Here is an 18,390-nt window from a genome sequence, read left to right on the forward strand (position 1 = left end):
TTCTAAAGGGGCAGACAGCATGTAAAATACAGGTATGTACAAACCTCATTCTGAAACGGATGAATAAGGTTAAGGACTAGGCCATGTGATTTCAGTTTTATAGGGAATTCCTAGGTGAGGAAATTCCCCCTATAAATGCAGGCCCTTTCAGCCAGTTATTGTCTTCAAGCATGGCCTGGTGTCATGTGGCCAGTGTCTCTCAGTGGTGGGACTGGCAGCTACATGTTCCTGGCTCCAGGACCCAGTTCTCAGTCTCCCACACCACACACTCTCACATACTGATATATGAATATAAAGCAGATACAAGGTCACTCCTACAGTGGGGGCAAGTTAGGCCTGGTCTCCTGCCAAAGGAAACAAAGGAAACCAGGGGTTCCAAGAGACAGCAATGAGGAAGGAGAGTATTCCAGACTTGGATGGACACAGGGGAAAGTGATGACGTGTGGTGTTTCTGCTTAGACCAGAGCAAGACATGCACGGGAGGGGACCATGGAAGAAGGCTGGAAAAGTGGGATGGGCCAAGGGGGTGAAAGTTTTAAGGAGCTAATATTTGACCCTAGAAGTGGAAGGGAGCCATTGAGTAGAGCTGAGTGGAAGAGGGATTGACAGGACACACCTGAGGCCAGAGGTCCAGAGGCATTGCAGTAGATAAGGGGACATAGGCCTGAGTTCGGCTGGTGATTGGGTGAGTGGAGAGCATGGGATATGCCAGTGATTAACAGAGAAGCAAGGACTATGCCAGTGACACTGAGAAGACACAGGTGACCATAAGGATACTGGTACCCTGGGCAGAGGAAAGCACCCATGGGGGAAAGCTGGATGATAGGGATGTAGGGAGCTTAAGACGCCTACAGGACATCCAGTTGGAAATGTAGTTAATAGGCAGCTGTTGATAAATGACTAGGACTCAGGGGGAAAGACTAGAGCTGAAACTTGGCCAGGAGTCATCTGCACAGATTCCTAGGCACTAGCAAGGTCAGTCACCAAGTGGGAGAAAAGAGGCCCGAGACAAAGCCTTGGGGAATTAGTGGGCATGGCCTGGATGAGAATCCATCAGAGGAGAGGTCAGAGGGAAAGTCAGACTCGTGGGCAGAGAAGCGAGAGTGAGGGTGCCAGGCAGAGCCAGAGAGATGAGAGATCCAGGAGTGGGCAGTGCTACAGACAGGCCAAGAAGAAGGAGGACTGAGCAGAGGTCATCCATTTGGGCAGCCCCTCCTTGCTGGGGGCTCATGGAAGATACCGAGATAAACAAAAGCATGGTGTCTGCTTTCAGGGCATTTAAATTGCCATTCTCCCTCTAGGACCACTGGATACATCTGTGTGTTCTGAGTTCATTGGAATTGCCTAAAATGGATATTTTGCAAAAAATGCATGAATGTTTGAAGTGAATGGTGATCTCTGTCTTCAGCACCCATGTCTGCTTACCTTTTTCATTGAGGACCTTTTGCTTTTTAATTTGCTTAGTGGCTTCCAAGAAGGCTAGCTTCTGCTTAATACAAACCAGATGCCAGCCTCATATTCATTTTCCAGTTCAGCCCTCTCTCACAGTGCCCTAAGCTGATTACTTGCTCAGCTGTCTTCACTTTTTCATTCAATTATAAACTGCATTAGGGCTGGGATCAGATCTGTTCTCTATCCTGTCAGTACTGTGCCCTGTACCCCATGGCCATTTAGTCGCGCTTAGTGGTGCTGCTAATGACTTGGGGTGCTCCCTGATTTGGCATTCGATGAGACTTTGACTTGAGCCATGGAGCACCACTTCCTGAATTATGTATAGATGTGCTCTGCCCAACACTTCCTCCATCAATGTTATCTCACAGTAATGTTGTTCATGTATTATAATCAAACACCACTGTCCTCACTGAGCCCTGCTCTAATCCCTGCTTGGCCAGTTGCACACAATGCACATTATCTCATTTTTCCCATGGAATTAACTTTTCCTGTAATGTTCTATCGCCTGATGTGGTGTTTTGCATAGCTCCCTAGCAACCTTATCCCTGATAGTCTCCTATCATAGGCAATAAAATATTTCCTTAAAGCTTTGTAGTTTCTTGAGTAAGGTCATAAGGACACAATTGTCTACAAGAACTCCAATACAATTTACAGGCTCAACTCCCTTCCAAACTGTTTAGATTAAGAGCTTCATTCTGGGAAGCAGAGTCAAGATAGCAGTGAGAGTCAACATTTTTGTCCAACACACTACCTCCACTACAACGTAGAAAATGTGCCAGGACAAATTCTGATCAGGAATGTCAAGAAAAAGTCATAGCAAGTCATTTTCCCAGCCGAGGTTAGCCTAGGAAAATAGAGAAGTCAGTCTGTGCACACAGGTGGGGACTAGCCAGGAGCACAGCAGTGGCAGGGCAGCCTTCTAGTGCCCAATGGCAGTAATGGGATGAAGACTGAATGCAAGGCTGGAAGATCCCAGGGCACCCCCGACCCACTGCCGGGAGCAGGAACAGATGCCACCTGGCATCTCTCACCTATTGCCCAGTTCTGGGTCATACTTCTAGGTCAGAGAGGAACAATCATGAGCAGGAGAGGCCCTGCCTGGGTACAGAGCAAGGAAAAAGTACTCAAAACTTAGTTGTGGGCTTCTGAGCCCAAGAGCAGAGAGGGCACTCAGTTCTAACCTTAAACCTACACATAAGCCAAACAGTGGCATAAGCAGGGTAGGAAACCAACAACAAAGGGAAGTCAAGCAGTTCATTCACTCTGAACCTACAGAGCCTCCCAGAGGACTAACAGCCATCTATGAAAACTCAGCCACACACAAGCCAAAACCAAACCTGGGTCAGAAACTTACAGAGCTCAGGCCAGGAGAACAGTAAACAGACCTCTCCCTGCAGCATACCACCTAGGAAGCACCAAAAACTTGCAATTTCCAGAGTGAACTATGAAAGCAGCAGAAGGTTATCAAAGGACAAATGCTCAGGCCAACCATCCCCCCAGAAGTGAGCAGAGCCTAAGATTAACATAAAGTCTAAAATCAAGAAGGAGGCTGGAAAAATGAGAAAAAAAATGAATCTGACCATAAAGAATCATTATGGTGATGGGGAAACTTCAGACACAAAAACAGGAAGATAACAGTTTGAAAACACCTACAAGCAAAGCCTCAAAGAAAAAGGCAGATTGGACACAAGCCCAACAAGAACTCCTAGAAGAATAAAGAAAAGCCTTTTTTTTTTTTTTAAGAGCAAAAAGCTGATTTTAAAAACCAAATAAGAATGGCAGAAGAAAAATTAGGGAAAGAAAGCTATCCAAGAAAATTTTGAAAAGAGAAATTACAGCTTTATGAAAGAGGCTGATAAAACCTTACCAAAGAAAATAACTCCAAATGGAAACTTGATGACTCCATGAGTGTCAAACCATCAAGAAATACTAAAACAAAGTCAAAAGACTGGGGAAAAAATAGGCTAAAATGTTAAGTAGCTCATAGGAAAAACAGCTCACCTGGAAAATAGATCAAAGAGAGATATTAAATGTCATTGGGTTACCCAAAAACTATGCCCCCAAAAACCTAGACATTATATTTCAAGAAATTCTTTATAAAAGAAAAACTACTCAGGTATTTTAAAATCAGAAGGCCAATTAGAGATCGAAAGAATCTACCAGTTGCCTCCTGAAAACTGCCAAGAAAATTAGCCAAAATCCAGAACTCCCTGATCAAGAAGTCCTACAAGGGAAAAATTGGACTTTAATGAAAAAGCATTCTAACTTGCCAGGATTCCTGATGAAAAGATTAGAGCTGAATAAAAATTTTGACACTAAAATACAGGACTCAAGAGAAGCATAAAAAGGTAAACATAAGAGAAATCATAAGAGACTAAACAAAATCAAACTATGTGCATCCTTATATGGGGAGAAGATACATGTAACCCCTCAGAACTTAATCATTACCAGGGCTCTTAAGGGGAGCCTAGTTAGACAGAGGGCCTGGGTGTGATTCTATTATGTTGAAATGATCTCAAAAGAAGAATGGAAGCTTGGGGAAGAGGAATACACTGAGAGAGGGGGGAAGAGAGAGGAAGAATGGGAAAAATTGCCTCACATAAATGGAGCACACAAGGAAGACTTTAAACAATGGAACGGAGGTTGTGGGAGGAGGCAACACTTGAACCTCATTCATCTGAAGTGGTTCTAGAAAAAAAGAAATTATATATACCCATGCATGCATGCATGCATATATACACATACACACAGTTGGGTACAGAATTCATATTGCCCAACAGGGATATGGAGAGAAAGGGGTTAAGAGAAAAGTAGTGGGGATTAAGAGAGGGTACATTAAGGGAGTCAGTGATTAGAAATAAAACAGGCTTTTGAAGAGGGATGGGGTAAAAAGAGGGAGAAAATGGTAAACAGAAGAAAATAGTATAGAGAGAAATACACAATAAATGCAAATAGGATGAACTCATCCATAAAACAGAAGTGGGTAGCAAAAATGGATTAGAGACCAGAGTCCAACAATAAGTTTATAAGAAAGATACTTGAAACAAAAAGGTAAACTTAGAGTCAAAACAAGGGGCTGCAATATTGTGCTTCAGCTGAAGTAAAAAAGAAAAAAAAAATGCAAGGTGGCCACCACGATCTCAGACAAAACAGAAGCAAAATAAAAGACCTAATTAAAAGAGATAAACAGGGAAACAACATTTTGCTAAAAGGTACCATAATCAGCGAATTAGTATCAGTAATGTGCACCAAATACAATAGCATCCAAACTTTTAAAGGAAAAGTTAACATGAGTTACAGGAAAAAGTAGACAATAAAACCATCAGGAAATTGAATAAGGCATAAATGAGCTCCCTGTGGGGGAAAACAAACACACCAGGATGAGATGGATTTACAAACTAATTCTACTGTGCTTGGGGTAAACAAGCATGTGAAGACTCTCCAGCAGCGAAGTGGGCAGATGAGAACAATTTGTTCCACGAAGGCATCAAAGCAGGGCCTGTAGAGCCCTTAGAGCTTGGTCAGCTGTCGAAGATACCTAGTCTGCTTTACCCCAGGTCATCGCCAGTCTTCTTGACTTGGTCTTGCCACTGGACTTCAGTGACTGTGGAAGAGAGTGAGGCTGATGACTTTATTTAGGTCTGCCTCATTGCAGTTCACTTGTGAGTCGAGTCATCAGCCCATAATCTCATTGGTTCCTCTTCAAAAACAAAGGATAAACAATTCTACCAAACATTTAGAAAACAATTTCAGTACTACATAAACTGTTTGAAAAAATAGGTAGAGGAATCCTACTAAATACTTTGTGACCTGAATATGAGCTTGAAACCTAAATCAGAGAAATAAAACTATAGATGAATTTCCCTAATGAATATTGATGCAAAAATTTTCAAAATACTAGTGAGAATATAACAATATTGTTATTACTATCATATACTGTGACCAGACTGGATTTATGCCAGGGATGCACAGCTGGCTCAACATTAGGAAAACCATAAATTAACCATTCCAATAAGAAAAACAACAAAAATCACATTGTTTCAGTAGATGCAGAATGGGCTGTTTGACAAAATACAGCATCCATTCCTGTTTTTAAAAAAAAGTACTAGAATAAATGACTCTTTCCTTAAAATGATGAGTATTATCCATTTAAAAAACAAAAAGCAAGTACTATCTATAATGGAGATAAACTAGAAGCCTTTCTAATAAGATCCAACTTGAAGAAAGGAGGTCCATTATCACCATTATTATTCAATATTGTACTTGAAGGCTAGCTATAGCAATAAGACAAATAATTGAAGGAATTAGAATAGGCAGTGAGGAAACCAAACTATCACTTTTTGCAGATCATATAATGGTTTACCTAGAGAATCAGTTAAGAACCTAATTGAGTCAATTGACAACTTCAGTGAAGTTGTAGGATATAAAATAAATCTGCACAAATCGTCAATATTACTGTATGTTACCAAGAATCCAGGATAGATAGAGGAATTATGTTTAAAATAACTATTGACAGTATAAAATACTTAAGAATCTGTCTGCCAAGACACACACACCAGAACTTATGAACACAATTAAAAAGCACTCTTCACACAAATAGATTTAAATAATTGGAGAAATGTTAATAGGTAAACCACACCAATGTAATAAAAATTACAATACTACTTACATTAGTTTACTTATTCAGTGCCATTCTACTGAAACTACCAAAAAATTACTTCATAGAGCTAGAAAAAATAATAATGGAAAAATTTACATGAATCAATGCCAAGTGAAGTGAGCGGAACCAGGAGAACATTGTACACAGTAAGAACAACATTGTGTGATGACAATTCTCAGCAATACAATGATCTAAGACAATTGCGAAAGACTCATGATGGAAAATGCTATCCACATCCAGAGAAAGAACTATGGAGGGTGAATGCAGATCAAAGCAGACTATTTTCTTTTTTTTTTTTTTGCTTTTTTGTTTTTTTCTTTATTATGACTTTCCTTTTTTTTTCTGATTCTTCTTTCACAACATGACTAACGTGGAAATATGTTTAATATGATTGTACATGTATAACCTCTTATCACATTGCTGCCTTGGGAAGAAGGAAGAAAAATTTTGAACTCAAAATCTTACAAAAATGAATGTTGAAAACTATCTTTACATGTAATTGGAAAAAATGAAATACTGTTAATGGGAGAAAAATAAAATAACAAAATAATAATAACAAAATTCTTCTGTAGGAACAAAAGGTTAAGAGGGACCTAACGTTGCCGGATCTCAACCATGACTACAAAGCTGTAATCACCAAAAAAATGGTAGTGGATGAGAACAGAGAGATAGGTGAAGTAGAACAAGTTAGGTACATAATGTATAGAAGCTAATGAGCACAATAACCTAGTGTTTGATAAGCCAACTCTCTTTGGAGAAGAACTCACTCTTTGACAAAAACTTGGGAAAACTGGAAAGTGGTTTGGCAGAAACTAGGCATAAATCAGCAACCACACCATGTGCCCACCAAGATCAGCTCACAATGGGTATGATTTAGATAGACAGGATGGTATCATAAATTAGTGAAGCATGGAAGAAACTACCTGAATTACATAGAAGTAAAAAGTTTTTGCACAAACAAAACTAGTTCAGGTAACATTATATAAAAAGTAGGGAAAATTGGGGGGGCAGGGACTTTTGCCACAAGGTTTTAGATAAAGGTCTCATTTCCAAAATGTATAAGGCATGCATAGCCTATATCAGATCGCATGCTTTTTTGGGGAGGAGGGGAAAGGAGGGAGGGGGGACAATTTAAAACTCAAAATCTTATAAAAGTGAATGTTGAAAACTAAAGTTTAATTTTAAAAAATAAAACATAAGGAACTGAGTCAAACTTACAGTAATAAAAACCATTCTCCAATTGATAAATGGTCAAAAGATATACATAGACAGTTTTCAGAGGAAAGAATTCAAGTTATCAGTAGCTATTTTAAAAAATGTTCTAAATCGCTAATAATTAGAGAGATGTGAATTAAAACAACTGCAATACCACCTCACACCCATCAGATTGCTTAAGATGAAGAAAAAGGAAAATAGTGCTGGAGAGGATGTGGGAAAATTGGGGCACTGATGCACTGTTGGTGGAGTTGTAAACCTATCCAACCATTCTGCAGAGCAATTTGGAACTATGCCCAAAAGGTCATTAAACTGTGTGTATGCCCTCTGACCCAGCAATACTCCTATAGCTCTACCCCAAGTAGATGTAAGAAAGAAGGAAAGGATCCAGATGTACAAAAATACAACAGCTCTTTTCATGATGGCAAAGAATCAGAAACTGAGGGGATGCTTCTAAATTGGGGAATGGCTGGACGAGTTATGGTATATAACAGTAAAGGAATATTATTATGCTGTAAGAATGAAGGAGATGGTCTCAGAAAAGCCTGGGAAGATTTATATGAACTGATACAAAGTGAAGTGAGAGCAGTCTACACAGTAACAACAATATGGTAAAGATAACCCACTGGGAAAGACTTAGTAACGCTGATCAGCATGATGACCCCCAGCAATTTCAAATGATTTGTGTTGATGCCTGCCTTCCACCTGCAGAGAGAGAGCTTGTGGACTCAGAAGATCGACAGAAGCATGTCTTTGTCTTTCTCTTGTTCTTTAAAAAATGGCTAGTGTGGAAATTTGCTTTGCATGACTATGCATGTTTGTCATCAGTTTTGTTTTTCTTCACTTCTCCTGGGGTGAAGGAGGAGGTAGAGGAAGGGAGAGCATTTAGAACTTTGGAAAAAGAATTTTAAAATCTCTGTTTTCAATTTTTCAGGAAGATGATCTCGGTGCACAAAGCCTTCTGCACTCTGACCCTGGCTCCCCTTGCGGCTTTATCTCCTGTTGTTTCCCCCATGAACCCCATACTCTAGTCCAGGGGCCTCGTTGCCTTTGCTTTGTCCTGTGCCCTTCCCCTCCAAAGCCTGCTTCTTCACTTGATCCAGTCCTATATAACTTTCAAGGCTCACACATCCTGTTTTGTCTCTTCCGTTGATCTTCCCAGATCAGCCCAGCACACAGTGATCTTACCTACCACAAACTCCTGATATGAACAGCTTACCCCATTCCTCTGGCAAATTATCACCACTCTTGTGTGGTTTTTTGATTTTCTATGTGCTCTTGCTTCATTTCCACAATTAACCTGTGTTCGTGGAATCAGAACATCCAGGTCTTGAGTCACTTGTCACTTGTCTAACCCACCTGTGTATGTCCCCGCTGGCGCCTGGATACAGGCAGTCTTGACAAATGTTTGTGGAAAGATCAATCCTGATGTGATTTCATGGTTAGGAATAGAAGCTATTTTTGTTGTTTTTTTGTTTTCTAGGATGAAACAGAAAAGAAGGATGAAAAAGAAAAGAAAAAGGAACCTGAGCCAAGCTTCCAGCTATTAGATAATCCAGCCCGAGTTATGCCTGCACAGCTTAAGGTCCTCTCCATGACTGAGACCTGTCGATACCAGCCTTTTAAACCTGTGAGTTACACAAAGCCCACAAACTTTGTTAACATGACAGATTGTGAGAGATGGGCAGGGTTCAGATCCAAACCATTGGGTGGGGATACTCGCATCCACAGTCCTTTCCCCACATCTATGTGATTTCTAAGAAATCGCCTTTGACTCAATGTCCAGGGGCCTCCTGTTGGCCACCACAGTGAGGTGGGGAAGAAGGCAAACCCCAGGTGGCTAAAGGGACTGCCTGTGGCCATCGGGTGAGAATGGAGATGGGGACTTCTTGTGTTCCCAAAAGAGGACCAAGAAGTTTAAGCAGTTAAACAACTTTTAAAATCTTTCCTGGCCTTTCCTATCCCAGCTTCCAAGGAGAGTAGCCGGGCTCCAAAGCACCTCCCTCTCCTCATTCAGCGCCAGGCTTACTCCTACCAAGAACTTAACCACGTGGCATGGGAAGGTAGTCATCAGTGAGCCATGCTGCTCTCAGGAGCTCTGTCATATTCTTGTCTTGTCCTCGGCCCTTTCGTCTCTTACTGTCGGGTCTGAATGTTTCTAAGAAGTTGGATGGCCTGTTGGGTGTGGGGGGTGTGAGCCAGAGCAGTATCAGTGACTAGTTTTCCAGATTAACAGAGTAAGCAGGATAAAGTGAAGCGACTCAGGACCTAAAAGAGTCATATAGCTAATAGCCATAGTGGACTGTCTGCTGTTCACCCAGGAAGTATGGGCAGGTGCAAGGTAGGTGTGTGCCCTCCTGACTGAGATGGCCCTTCAAGGATCTGTGTATCACAGGGGAGAGCTGGCAGGAAGAACATAAAAGTGAGAGGGAGGACCTCCTCCATGCACTGGCTTATGACAGTGCCTACAGGATACAGAGCATGGGAGCCACAGAATAAAGAGAAACGAAGCCAGAAAAAGAAATTGGGGAGCAACAGAGGTCACAAGTGGTAGGATGTACACAGAGGAGTCACCAAACACTGAAGAGGAAGCACGGGGACCAGCAAACAAGAGGTATCCAAGTCCATCCAAGGAGAAGAGATTGCTGTGGTTGTTCACTCCCACAGGTGACCTGTCCGCGTGCTTGGTGAGGCCTGGGCTAGCCACTAGCAATCTCGCCACCACTGAGAAGGGTGCTACATGTTGGCTGTGGTGAGCAAGGAGAGTTCAGCATAACAATTGGGAGTCAGAGGCCACGTACTTGGAGGAAAGAGGTGCCACTCTCATGGAGACAATAAAGATGGAAGTTGAGTATTGGAGTCTGGGTCTAATACACCCGCAAAAGCCGTGCTTTGAGGGAAGAATCAAGACAAACCACAGATATTAGAAGGATCCTAAAATCTGTTATCTGAAGTTATAATAGTGATAACATTAAGCAAAAATAGTTCTGCCAAACAGCCTCCATGGCTTCTGCAGCCTAGGCTCCTTACCTTCTATAAGCTCCCTTCAGTCCCTCCAGGGATCTGTACTCCCACAGAGTGAATATTTCCTCCGCTGAAACAGATTGCAGCCTATTCAGGCCTTCTCATCCTGTCCAGTTCTTGGCCATGTTCTCCCATAGGTCCTCCACAGGACCTGCTCAGTGCGTCAGAGGCTCTCTCAGTGTCCTCCCTGTGGGTACTCATGTGCCACACTTGGTCTGCCTATCTGTCACTGTCCCACCTCCTTAGTTCATCCTACATTTCTCTGATGGTGTTGCACACACACCACTTCTTTCAGCTCAGGTCACTGTTGATAATATGCCATATCTGCCACATCATTGCCCTTTGGGTCATGGATCATCCACCACTTTCGTCGTGGTAATCTACAGACAGGAGAATTGGGAGATCACCTACAAAACACTCATCTTTAAAAAATGGTTTGGCTTTGTTTATTTGTTTGCCAAGGAGCAGCTCAGGATCATTGAAAGCAACATCTAACAGCCCACTCTCTTCCTCCTGTTCAATGCTAGGCCCATGTGTAGGGCCTGTACCAGATGTCCACACACCGCTTGACTCATAACTCCGTGGACTGACCATCTAGCTATATGTACAGAATTGCCCTTCACAACAGGCTTATTACATTAACTCAGTTTTTCCTTTGTGAGTTGTGAGGTAAAACTTAATGAGTCACAGACAAAAGCCTCTGAAGCACCTTATGATCTCCATGACCCTTTACTCTTTGTACTCTGCATAGATACCTTCTGTAACGGTAAAGAACGGATGGTCACAGCCGCTTCATTCTGACCCATTCAGATGAGCCTTCAATGCCATTAATTGAGAAATGGGAAGAAGACATACACTGGCCACGGTTATCACCATTTTCTGGAAAAGTAGAAATGATTTGAAGCACATATAAAGAGGCCCAAGGATTCCACAACTGGCTGCTCAGTCTCCTTGTCATAGAGCCGTAGCACCGTGCGTTTGCAGACCACCACAGAGCAGGCACCGTGTGTTTGCAGACCACCACAGAGCAGGCACCATGCGTTTGCAGACCACCACAGAGCAGGCACCATGTGTTTGCAGACCACCAAAGACATCCCAAGAAGGGAGCAGAAAGTATAAATGAGATGGGAAGTGCCATTGAAGAACAGAAAACAATTTGAGTTAATTGGAGCCTCAAAGATGAGATAACAGAGAAGGAGACAAAACTGGAAAGGTTGGTGGGGACCACCTGGCCTAGGACCATGAATCCCAGGCTAAGGCATTGGTGCTGCAGAGTTTAGGCAATAGGTGAGCATTAAGCTGGAGATCAACCCTGTCACACTGATGCTTCAGGAACTTAATTGGGTAATGAGTGGATTAGAAGGGGCGGCATCTGGAAGTGGCCAAATCATCCATTAGCCAGAGCCTAACAGCTCTGAAAAAAACAAGCATACCATTGGTATGGGAAAAATAAGAGGCCAAGGGAGCAGTCTTTCAGCGCCACTCGTGGCCATGGGCAGCCTTGTGCCATTCACTTCATTCTTCTCCATTTAGTGCTGAACAGAAGGCCAGAGGGGGTGATGAGAGACTTGGATGACTTTACCAGCCACCTCCAGTCAGCATGTTGACACGTTTACATAAGACGGGTGTCATGTCACGTGTCGGCAGAATCAGACTCCCAGTGAGGGGCTGGCAAGTCTCTTACCTCCAGCATGGTGCCTTTTCTCTGGGCCAACCCAGCTCAGCTCATTTGCATATCTGTAGAGAATGAGTTACAAATAATAGTCAATAAAAATGTATTAAGCACCCACCATGGGCCAGGCACTATGCTAAGTGCTGGGGGTATAAAAAGAGGCAGCAGACAGTCCCTGCCCAGCGGGCTTACAATCTAACAGGGGAGACAAAAAGCAGATCTGTACGACACAAACTATATACAGGATAGACAGGAAATAATTAGCAGAGGTAAGTCACTGCAATTAAGAAGGTTTGGTGGGGAAGGCTTCCTATAGGAGGTGGGATTTCAGTTTAGACTTTAAAAAAGCCACGGAGATCAGGCAGAGTGGAGGAAGAAGAGCATTCCAGGGATGAGAGACAGCCAGAGAAAATGTCTGGAGGCGAGAGATTGGAGGGTCTTGGTAGACCAGCTAGGAGGCCCACGTCCTTGTTGGGGAATAAGGTGTAAGAAGACTGGAAAGGTAAGAGGGGCAGGTTGTGAAGGGCTTTGAACGCCAAACAATCTTGTTTGTATTTAATCCTGAAGGCCATAGGGAGCCTCTGGAGTTGATTAAGGGCATAACATGGTCAGGTCTGTGCTAAATGGAGGATGGATTGGAGCACAGAAACTTGAGGCCCACCCACAGGCTAGTGCAGCAGTGCAAGCCTGGGGTGATGAGGGCCTGCACCATTGCCAAGAGGGGCTGCAGAGAGGACATCACAGGCCTTGGCACCATATTGAATATGGAGAGAGAGTGGGGTTCCAGGATGACGGCTAGGCTGTAAGTCTGAGGGACTGGGGGGGTGGCGGTGCCCTCTCTGGTAAGAGGGTATGGGAGAAGGGGGGCTGGAGGAAAGATAAATCTGTTTCAGGCGATTGAGTTTAAGTGTCTGCTGAACATCCAGTTTGAGATTCAGAAAGGCAGTTGGAGATGAGAGGTTGGGGGTGAGCAGAGATTGGGGCAGGATGGGTAAATTTGAGAATCATCAGCCTAGAGATGGTCATTAAAGCCATGGGAGCTGATGAGATTGGCCCATGAGTTTGTGTAGGAGAAGAGGAGAGCCAGACAAAGATGGGTTCTGCAAACCCATCTGGGGTAGAGCAAACCAAAGTGAGGGTCTCAAGAGACAGAGGCGGCCCTTGGGTCCGCAGAGAAGGGGATATCTGGTGAGCTCAGATCTTCACACACAGTACTTTGTGAATGCTGCAGAACAGCGTGATGACGTGTCACGGGAAGAGCTCATAGGCCTGGGGACCGGTCCTGGCTGTACCGTTTATTCCCTTTAATCAAGTCATTTAGCTTGCTGGACCATCTGTTTGTTTACCCATCTATCCAATGAGAAAAAGAGAGCAGTGGACTGGATGCTGTTCTCTGAGGTCTTTGGAGGCACACTGCTCCTCCCGGGGCACTGTGGGCAGCTTGGGAGGCCAAGCCCTGGACCAAAGGGCTTGTGGGCGGGGCCCACAGGGAGTGGCGCAGTCAGAGGCAGCATCCTCAGACTGAACAGAAGAAGCAGTCGAGGCGTTGAGCCCCAGCATGGGAGCAGACACCGCTGTGTTCCCCTTCCCCACCCCCCTCTTAAATGTAGCACAGAAAGAAATTGTGCAGAACCTGGAGGCCGGAAGGGCCCCCTCCCCTAGACCTGGAGTTATAGCAGCCTTCCCAAAGAACAGAGGCTGTTCAGTGCAACTGGACTCCCACCAAGGGCAGGCTCTTAATGAAGCTTCTCTCCACAGTCCTGGGAAGCCCCTCCACTTGTTGGTTAGGGAGGGAAGCTCGCATGAGATCCCCCCTCCTCGGTGCCACGTGAGCACAGAGGGCACAGATCGATGCACTTGTGTTCTGGGTGAGCTTCAGCTACTTAAGACCTGTGGTTGTTCGTGGCTGTTCAGCGAGGGCACTCAGGATCTCACTGCTGGACGATGCTAGGAGCCAAGCTGGGATCCATTCTTTCACCTGAGCTTTTGTGTTCTAGGAGGAGGGGAGCAACAGAGACTTCTATTCATGTACACAATTTCATTTTGAGTGGGAACAGAAACATCTAGCTGAAACTATGATCACATGTCAAACACTGTCTTTTTTTCCTTATCCAGTTGTAGAAATGTGCTTCTTTCACATGTGCACCTGCAGCTACGGAATGAATTATTAATGTTACTAAGGGTAGTGTTCCCTGGTACTGGCCAGCAAAGAGAATTAGGGAAATTACTCTGGCCATGAGTGAATGGTTTGTTATTTTAATTGACAGCTTCTGTCATTGGTAGGCTAATGGGGATCTGGGTTGATTTATCTCTTAATTTGATCCTTTGTAAATCTTTTTTCTTGCATTCCTCCCACCATCCCTGCCAGAGTTTGTGTGCTGAACTGAGGTGCCCTCAGAAGTGAGCACAGAACCACGTGGGATCTGCCCATGATAGAAAATCGGGGGTCCCAATGCCATTGGAGTTGTGGTGTGGTCTTTCTATGTTTTACACACATGCGCGCGCGCGCGCGCACACACACACACACACACACACATGCACACGTTTAAATGTGAAAAACCAACAGATGCTGGTTCTACACAGCAAGTGTGAAGCTGCTCAGAACAGTTTCCCCTGGGGGGGGTCTCTCCCTTGGGTCACACCTCCATGGGGGGCCTGAGTAGTTGCCCCTGCCTTGACCAAGAGGCTAAAGGAGCTTGCTTGAAGAGTCACTGTTAGCACTGAATGAGAGAAAACACTGGACAGGGGTGGGGCAGGGGCAGGGGCCATCCATTGCCAGAGGGGCTGCATCACAGTCATTACCCTATGTGGAGGTCTCCTTATTCCAGTTTTATAGGTAAGGAAGCCGATGCTTTGAAGGTAGTGACCCAGCTCATCAGCAGTGGTGAGTGGGCTGAGCCCAAGACCTCCTGTGAGAGCGGAGGCTGGGCGTCCCCTCACTGCCCCGCACCCTCTGTTCACCTTGTAGCTCTCCATCGGAGGCATCATTATCATGAAGGACACCAGTGAGGATTTAGAAGAATTGGTGGAGCCAGTGGCAGCTCATGGCCCCAAAATCGAGGAGGAGGAGCAGGAGCCAGAGCCGCCAGAGCCCTTCGAGTACATAGACGACTGAGACCTGGAGGTAGGTGAGGCTGCATGGCACGGGGCGGGCCAGCTTCACATCTTACTGAGTCTCCTTCCTTCTATATCATTAGTAAATTCTTTTAGTGATATTTTTTCCCTAATTACATGTTAAAACAATTTTTAATTTTTTTTTTTAAGTTTTGAGTTCCAAATTCTGTCCCTGCCTCCCCTCCCCCCTCCCTGATATGGTAAGCAATCAGATATAGGTTGTACCTGTGCAATCATGTAAAATATTTCCACATTTCCATTGTACAAAAAGACTAAAACAAAAAAGAATGACAAAAAAGAAAGTGAAAAATAGCCTGCTTCAGCCTGTATTCAGACAGTGGCTGTTCTTTCTCTGGAGGCAGATAGTGCGTTCGCACATTTCATCATGAGTCCTTCGGGATCGTCTTGGATCATTGTATTGCTGAGAACAGCTCAGTCATTCACAGTTGGTCATGATACACTGTTGCTGTGTACAGTGTTCTGGTTCTGCTCGCTTCACTTTGCATCGGTTCATCTAAGTCTTTCCAGGATTTTTCAGAAGTGTACCCGCTCATTATTTCTTATAGCACAGTAACATTCCTTCACAATCATATACCACTTGTTCAGCCATTCCGCAACTGATAGGCATCCCCTTGATTTCCAATTCTTTGCCACCACAAAAACTGCTGCTATAAATATTTTTGTACAAGTAGGTCTTTTTCCTTTTATTTTTAAACTCTTTGGGATATAGACCTAGCAGTGGTATTGCTGGATCAAAGAGTATGCATAGTTCCAAATTGCTCTCCAAAATGGTTGGATCAGTTCACAACTCCACCAACAGTGCATTAGTGTCCCAGTTTTCCCACATCCCCTCCAACATTTATCATTTTCCTTTTTTTTTTTGTCTCATTAGCCAGTCTGATAGGTGTGAGGTGGTACCTCAGAGTTGTTTTAATTTGCATTTCTCTAATCAAGAGTGATTTAGAGCATTTTTTCATATGACTGTAGATAGTTTTAATTTCTTTGTCTGAAAACTGCCTGTTCTTATCCTTTACCTATTTATCAATTGGGGAAAGACCTGTATTCTTTTCAATTTAATTCAGTTCTCTATATATTTGAGAAATGAGGCCTTTATCAGAGATACTTGCTCTAAAAATATTTGGAGTTTTTTTTCCAGTTTTCTGCTTTTTAATTCTGATTGCATTGGTTTTGTTTGTGCAAAAACTTTTAAGTTTTGTATCATCAAAATTATCCATTTTACATTTTATAATTAGCTATTTTGTTTGATCCTAAATTCTTCCCTTATCCATAGATCTGACAAGTAAACTAGTTTGATTCTAAGAATGCTTGTTCTTCATTCATTGAGCAAGTATTGAGTCTCCCACCCATGGGCAAGGCAGGCAAGGTTGGGCCCGGTGCCCCATGTTTAATCACAGGTGACCCTTAGGAGTCTCCCCTACACCACAGCACAACCCAGTGTTTGGTGGGAATATTAAGAGGGCTTGGAGATAGGAGATTGGGTTCATCTTCCCAGGGTAACTAAGTGACTATTACAGCAGTTACAATCCTGGTTCTTTTGAGTGGCCCTTGATTTGAAGGTTCTTGGGATCCATAGCATCTTCAGATTGGAAGGAACCCAAAGGCTGTTTGAGGCCCTGCCTCCAGCCAGCACAAACCAAACCCATCTTCAGACAGGTGGGAGTCTGTTCTGTTCTTCAAGACGTACAGTGAGATACATTTTACACTTGACTTTGGTATCCCATCTCCTGGTCGAACACTATGTCATAAGGTCCCTCTGCCTGGTGTTTTTTCTCCTGCTTTTGTGTTTTCTGCACTCGAGGCCAGTCCTAATGGTGTTCAGAGAAATTCTACGTTTTCACTTGGAAGTTTGTACCTGTTGAGTGTGGGTTTGCTTGTTACTTCTCCAGGAACACTAGTGTGTCTTGACTGGGTCTGGTAAATAAGGTTCCTTGGAAGATTTGTTTTGTAGTGTCAATTAAAAAATCACCAGGCAAAATTAGGGACTTGTTTTAAGGAAGAATAAAGGAACTCTGGCCGTTTTCCAAAGCCAGTTGTAGAACCAAACCAGGGATTGTTGCACTTGTATTAATGCTTGAGGCTTTTGCAGATGTCAGTGGTGATAACTCCTGTGTAAGACGTGAACATGATTGTTTAGTAGAAAAATACATGCCAAGAGACCACAGCTGGACTTGGCCCTGGATAGAGGGGGGAAGGGACAGGCACTGCCTCATCCTGATGTTTCTGTTGGAAACATTCTCTCCCCGAGAGCCTGCTTCTGCAGAACCAACTGGACCAAAGTTGGCAACTCTAAGCCTTGATTAAGTCACCCATGGGGCAGTTAGCTTGGTTGTTCACTGTCAGAAAGGAACGTACGATGGTTTGCTTTGGGGAGGGGGGACGCAGAGTGAGAGGGAGATGGAGTTCCCCCCAAACCAGAATAAATTACTGGCTTGAGGTTTTTTGTTTTTTTCAATCCTCTTGGAAAAACTCCACCATGAAATTTGGTGGGTCCGCAACATCAGGGCCCTCAGGAGCCAGATGGCAGCTCAAAGTGGCAGCCTTAGCCCTTCCCAGCTGGGCAAACAACCAAGAGCTCTTTTGGAAAGAAGAACAAATCTCCCTTTTTTCCCTTCTCTCTCCAGAATCTCATTCACCCATTTCCAGAAGATTGCCGAGTCTGATATTGGAAATAACATCCATGAGGAAGTTCCTGCCGAGACCTGCCATTCACTGCATGCATGGTTGCCTCTGTGCTGACCTTGGGAAGCCAGTCTCTGAGTCTTCGGTTGAAGAAAAGATGGATGGCTGTTTAGTATACTCTTACACAAACAAAACGTGGTTTTCAAATAAACATATTAAAATCTCCAGCTGGTTTTCCAGTTTTTATCTTGCTTTGTTTTGGGGTCTTCCAAATGATGGTTCTCCTCTTGCCCAGCCTCCCACCTCACCAGGTTCCAGGAGAAGGTTGACTGGGCTGAATTGTTAGTCTGTTTCATGAGGGAAGGGGAGGGGAGGGGAGGAGAGGAGAGGGTCTCGCAGCCAGCACCAGCCTCCTCCCTCCAATAACTTCTGCTCTTGGGGCCAGCCTCAGTTCTGGGCAAGGAGAGCTGATGCGAAAGCTTGGACTTTTCCACCCTTAGTCTCTATATCTGTATTGCACACTGTGATTTCTTGTTGATCAGGCCTGAAACTGGGCTTCAGGTAACACTGTTCAATTCATTTAGGTTCAGCCAGAGTTTAAGTGTTTGTCACT

At 43.9% G+C, this 18,390-nt stretch overlaps 1 protein-coding gene across 1 annotated transcript in view; it reads left to right on the forward strand.

Annotated features, from left to right (window-relative positions):
* PSMD1 (proteasome 26S subunit, non-ATPase 1) overlaps positions 1 to 18,004 on the forward strand; it is a 114,088-nt gene extending 96,084 nt beyond the window's left edge. The window contains exons 23-25 of the mRNA XM_036766958.1: positions 8,811 to 8,957; positions 14,992 to 15,147; positions 17,780 to 18,004. Coding sequence (XP_036622853.1) covers positions 8,811 to 8,957; positions 14,992 to 15,138 — 294 coding nt within the window. The 3' untranslated portion in view covers positions 15,139 to 15,147; positions 17,780 to 18,004. The remainder of the gene's footprint in view (positions 1 to 8,810; positions 8,958 to 14,991; positions 15,148 to 17,779) is intronic.
* Positions 18,005 to 18,390: the final 386 nt, after the last annotated feature.

The sequence above is a fragment of the Trichosurus vulpecula genome, chromosome 7 (assembly GCF_011100635.1).
Source record: "Trichosurus vulpecula isolate mTriVul1 chromosome 7, mTriVul1.pri, whole genome shotgun sequence".
Lineage (NCBI taxonomy): Eukaryota > Metazoa > Chordata > Mammalia > Diprotodontia > Phalangeridae > Trichosurus > Trichosurus vulpecula.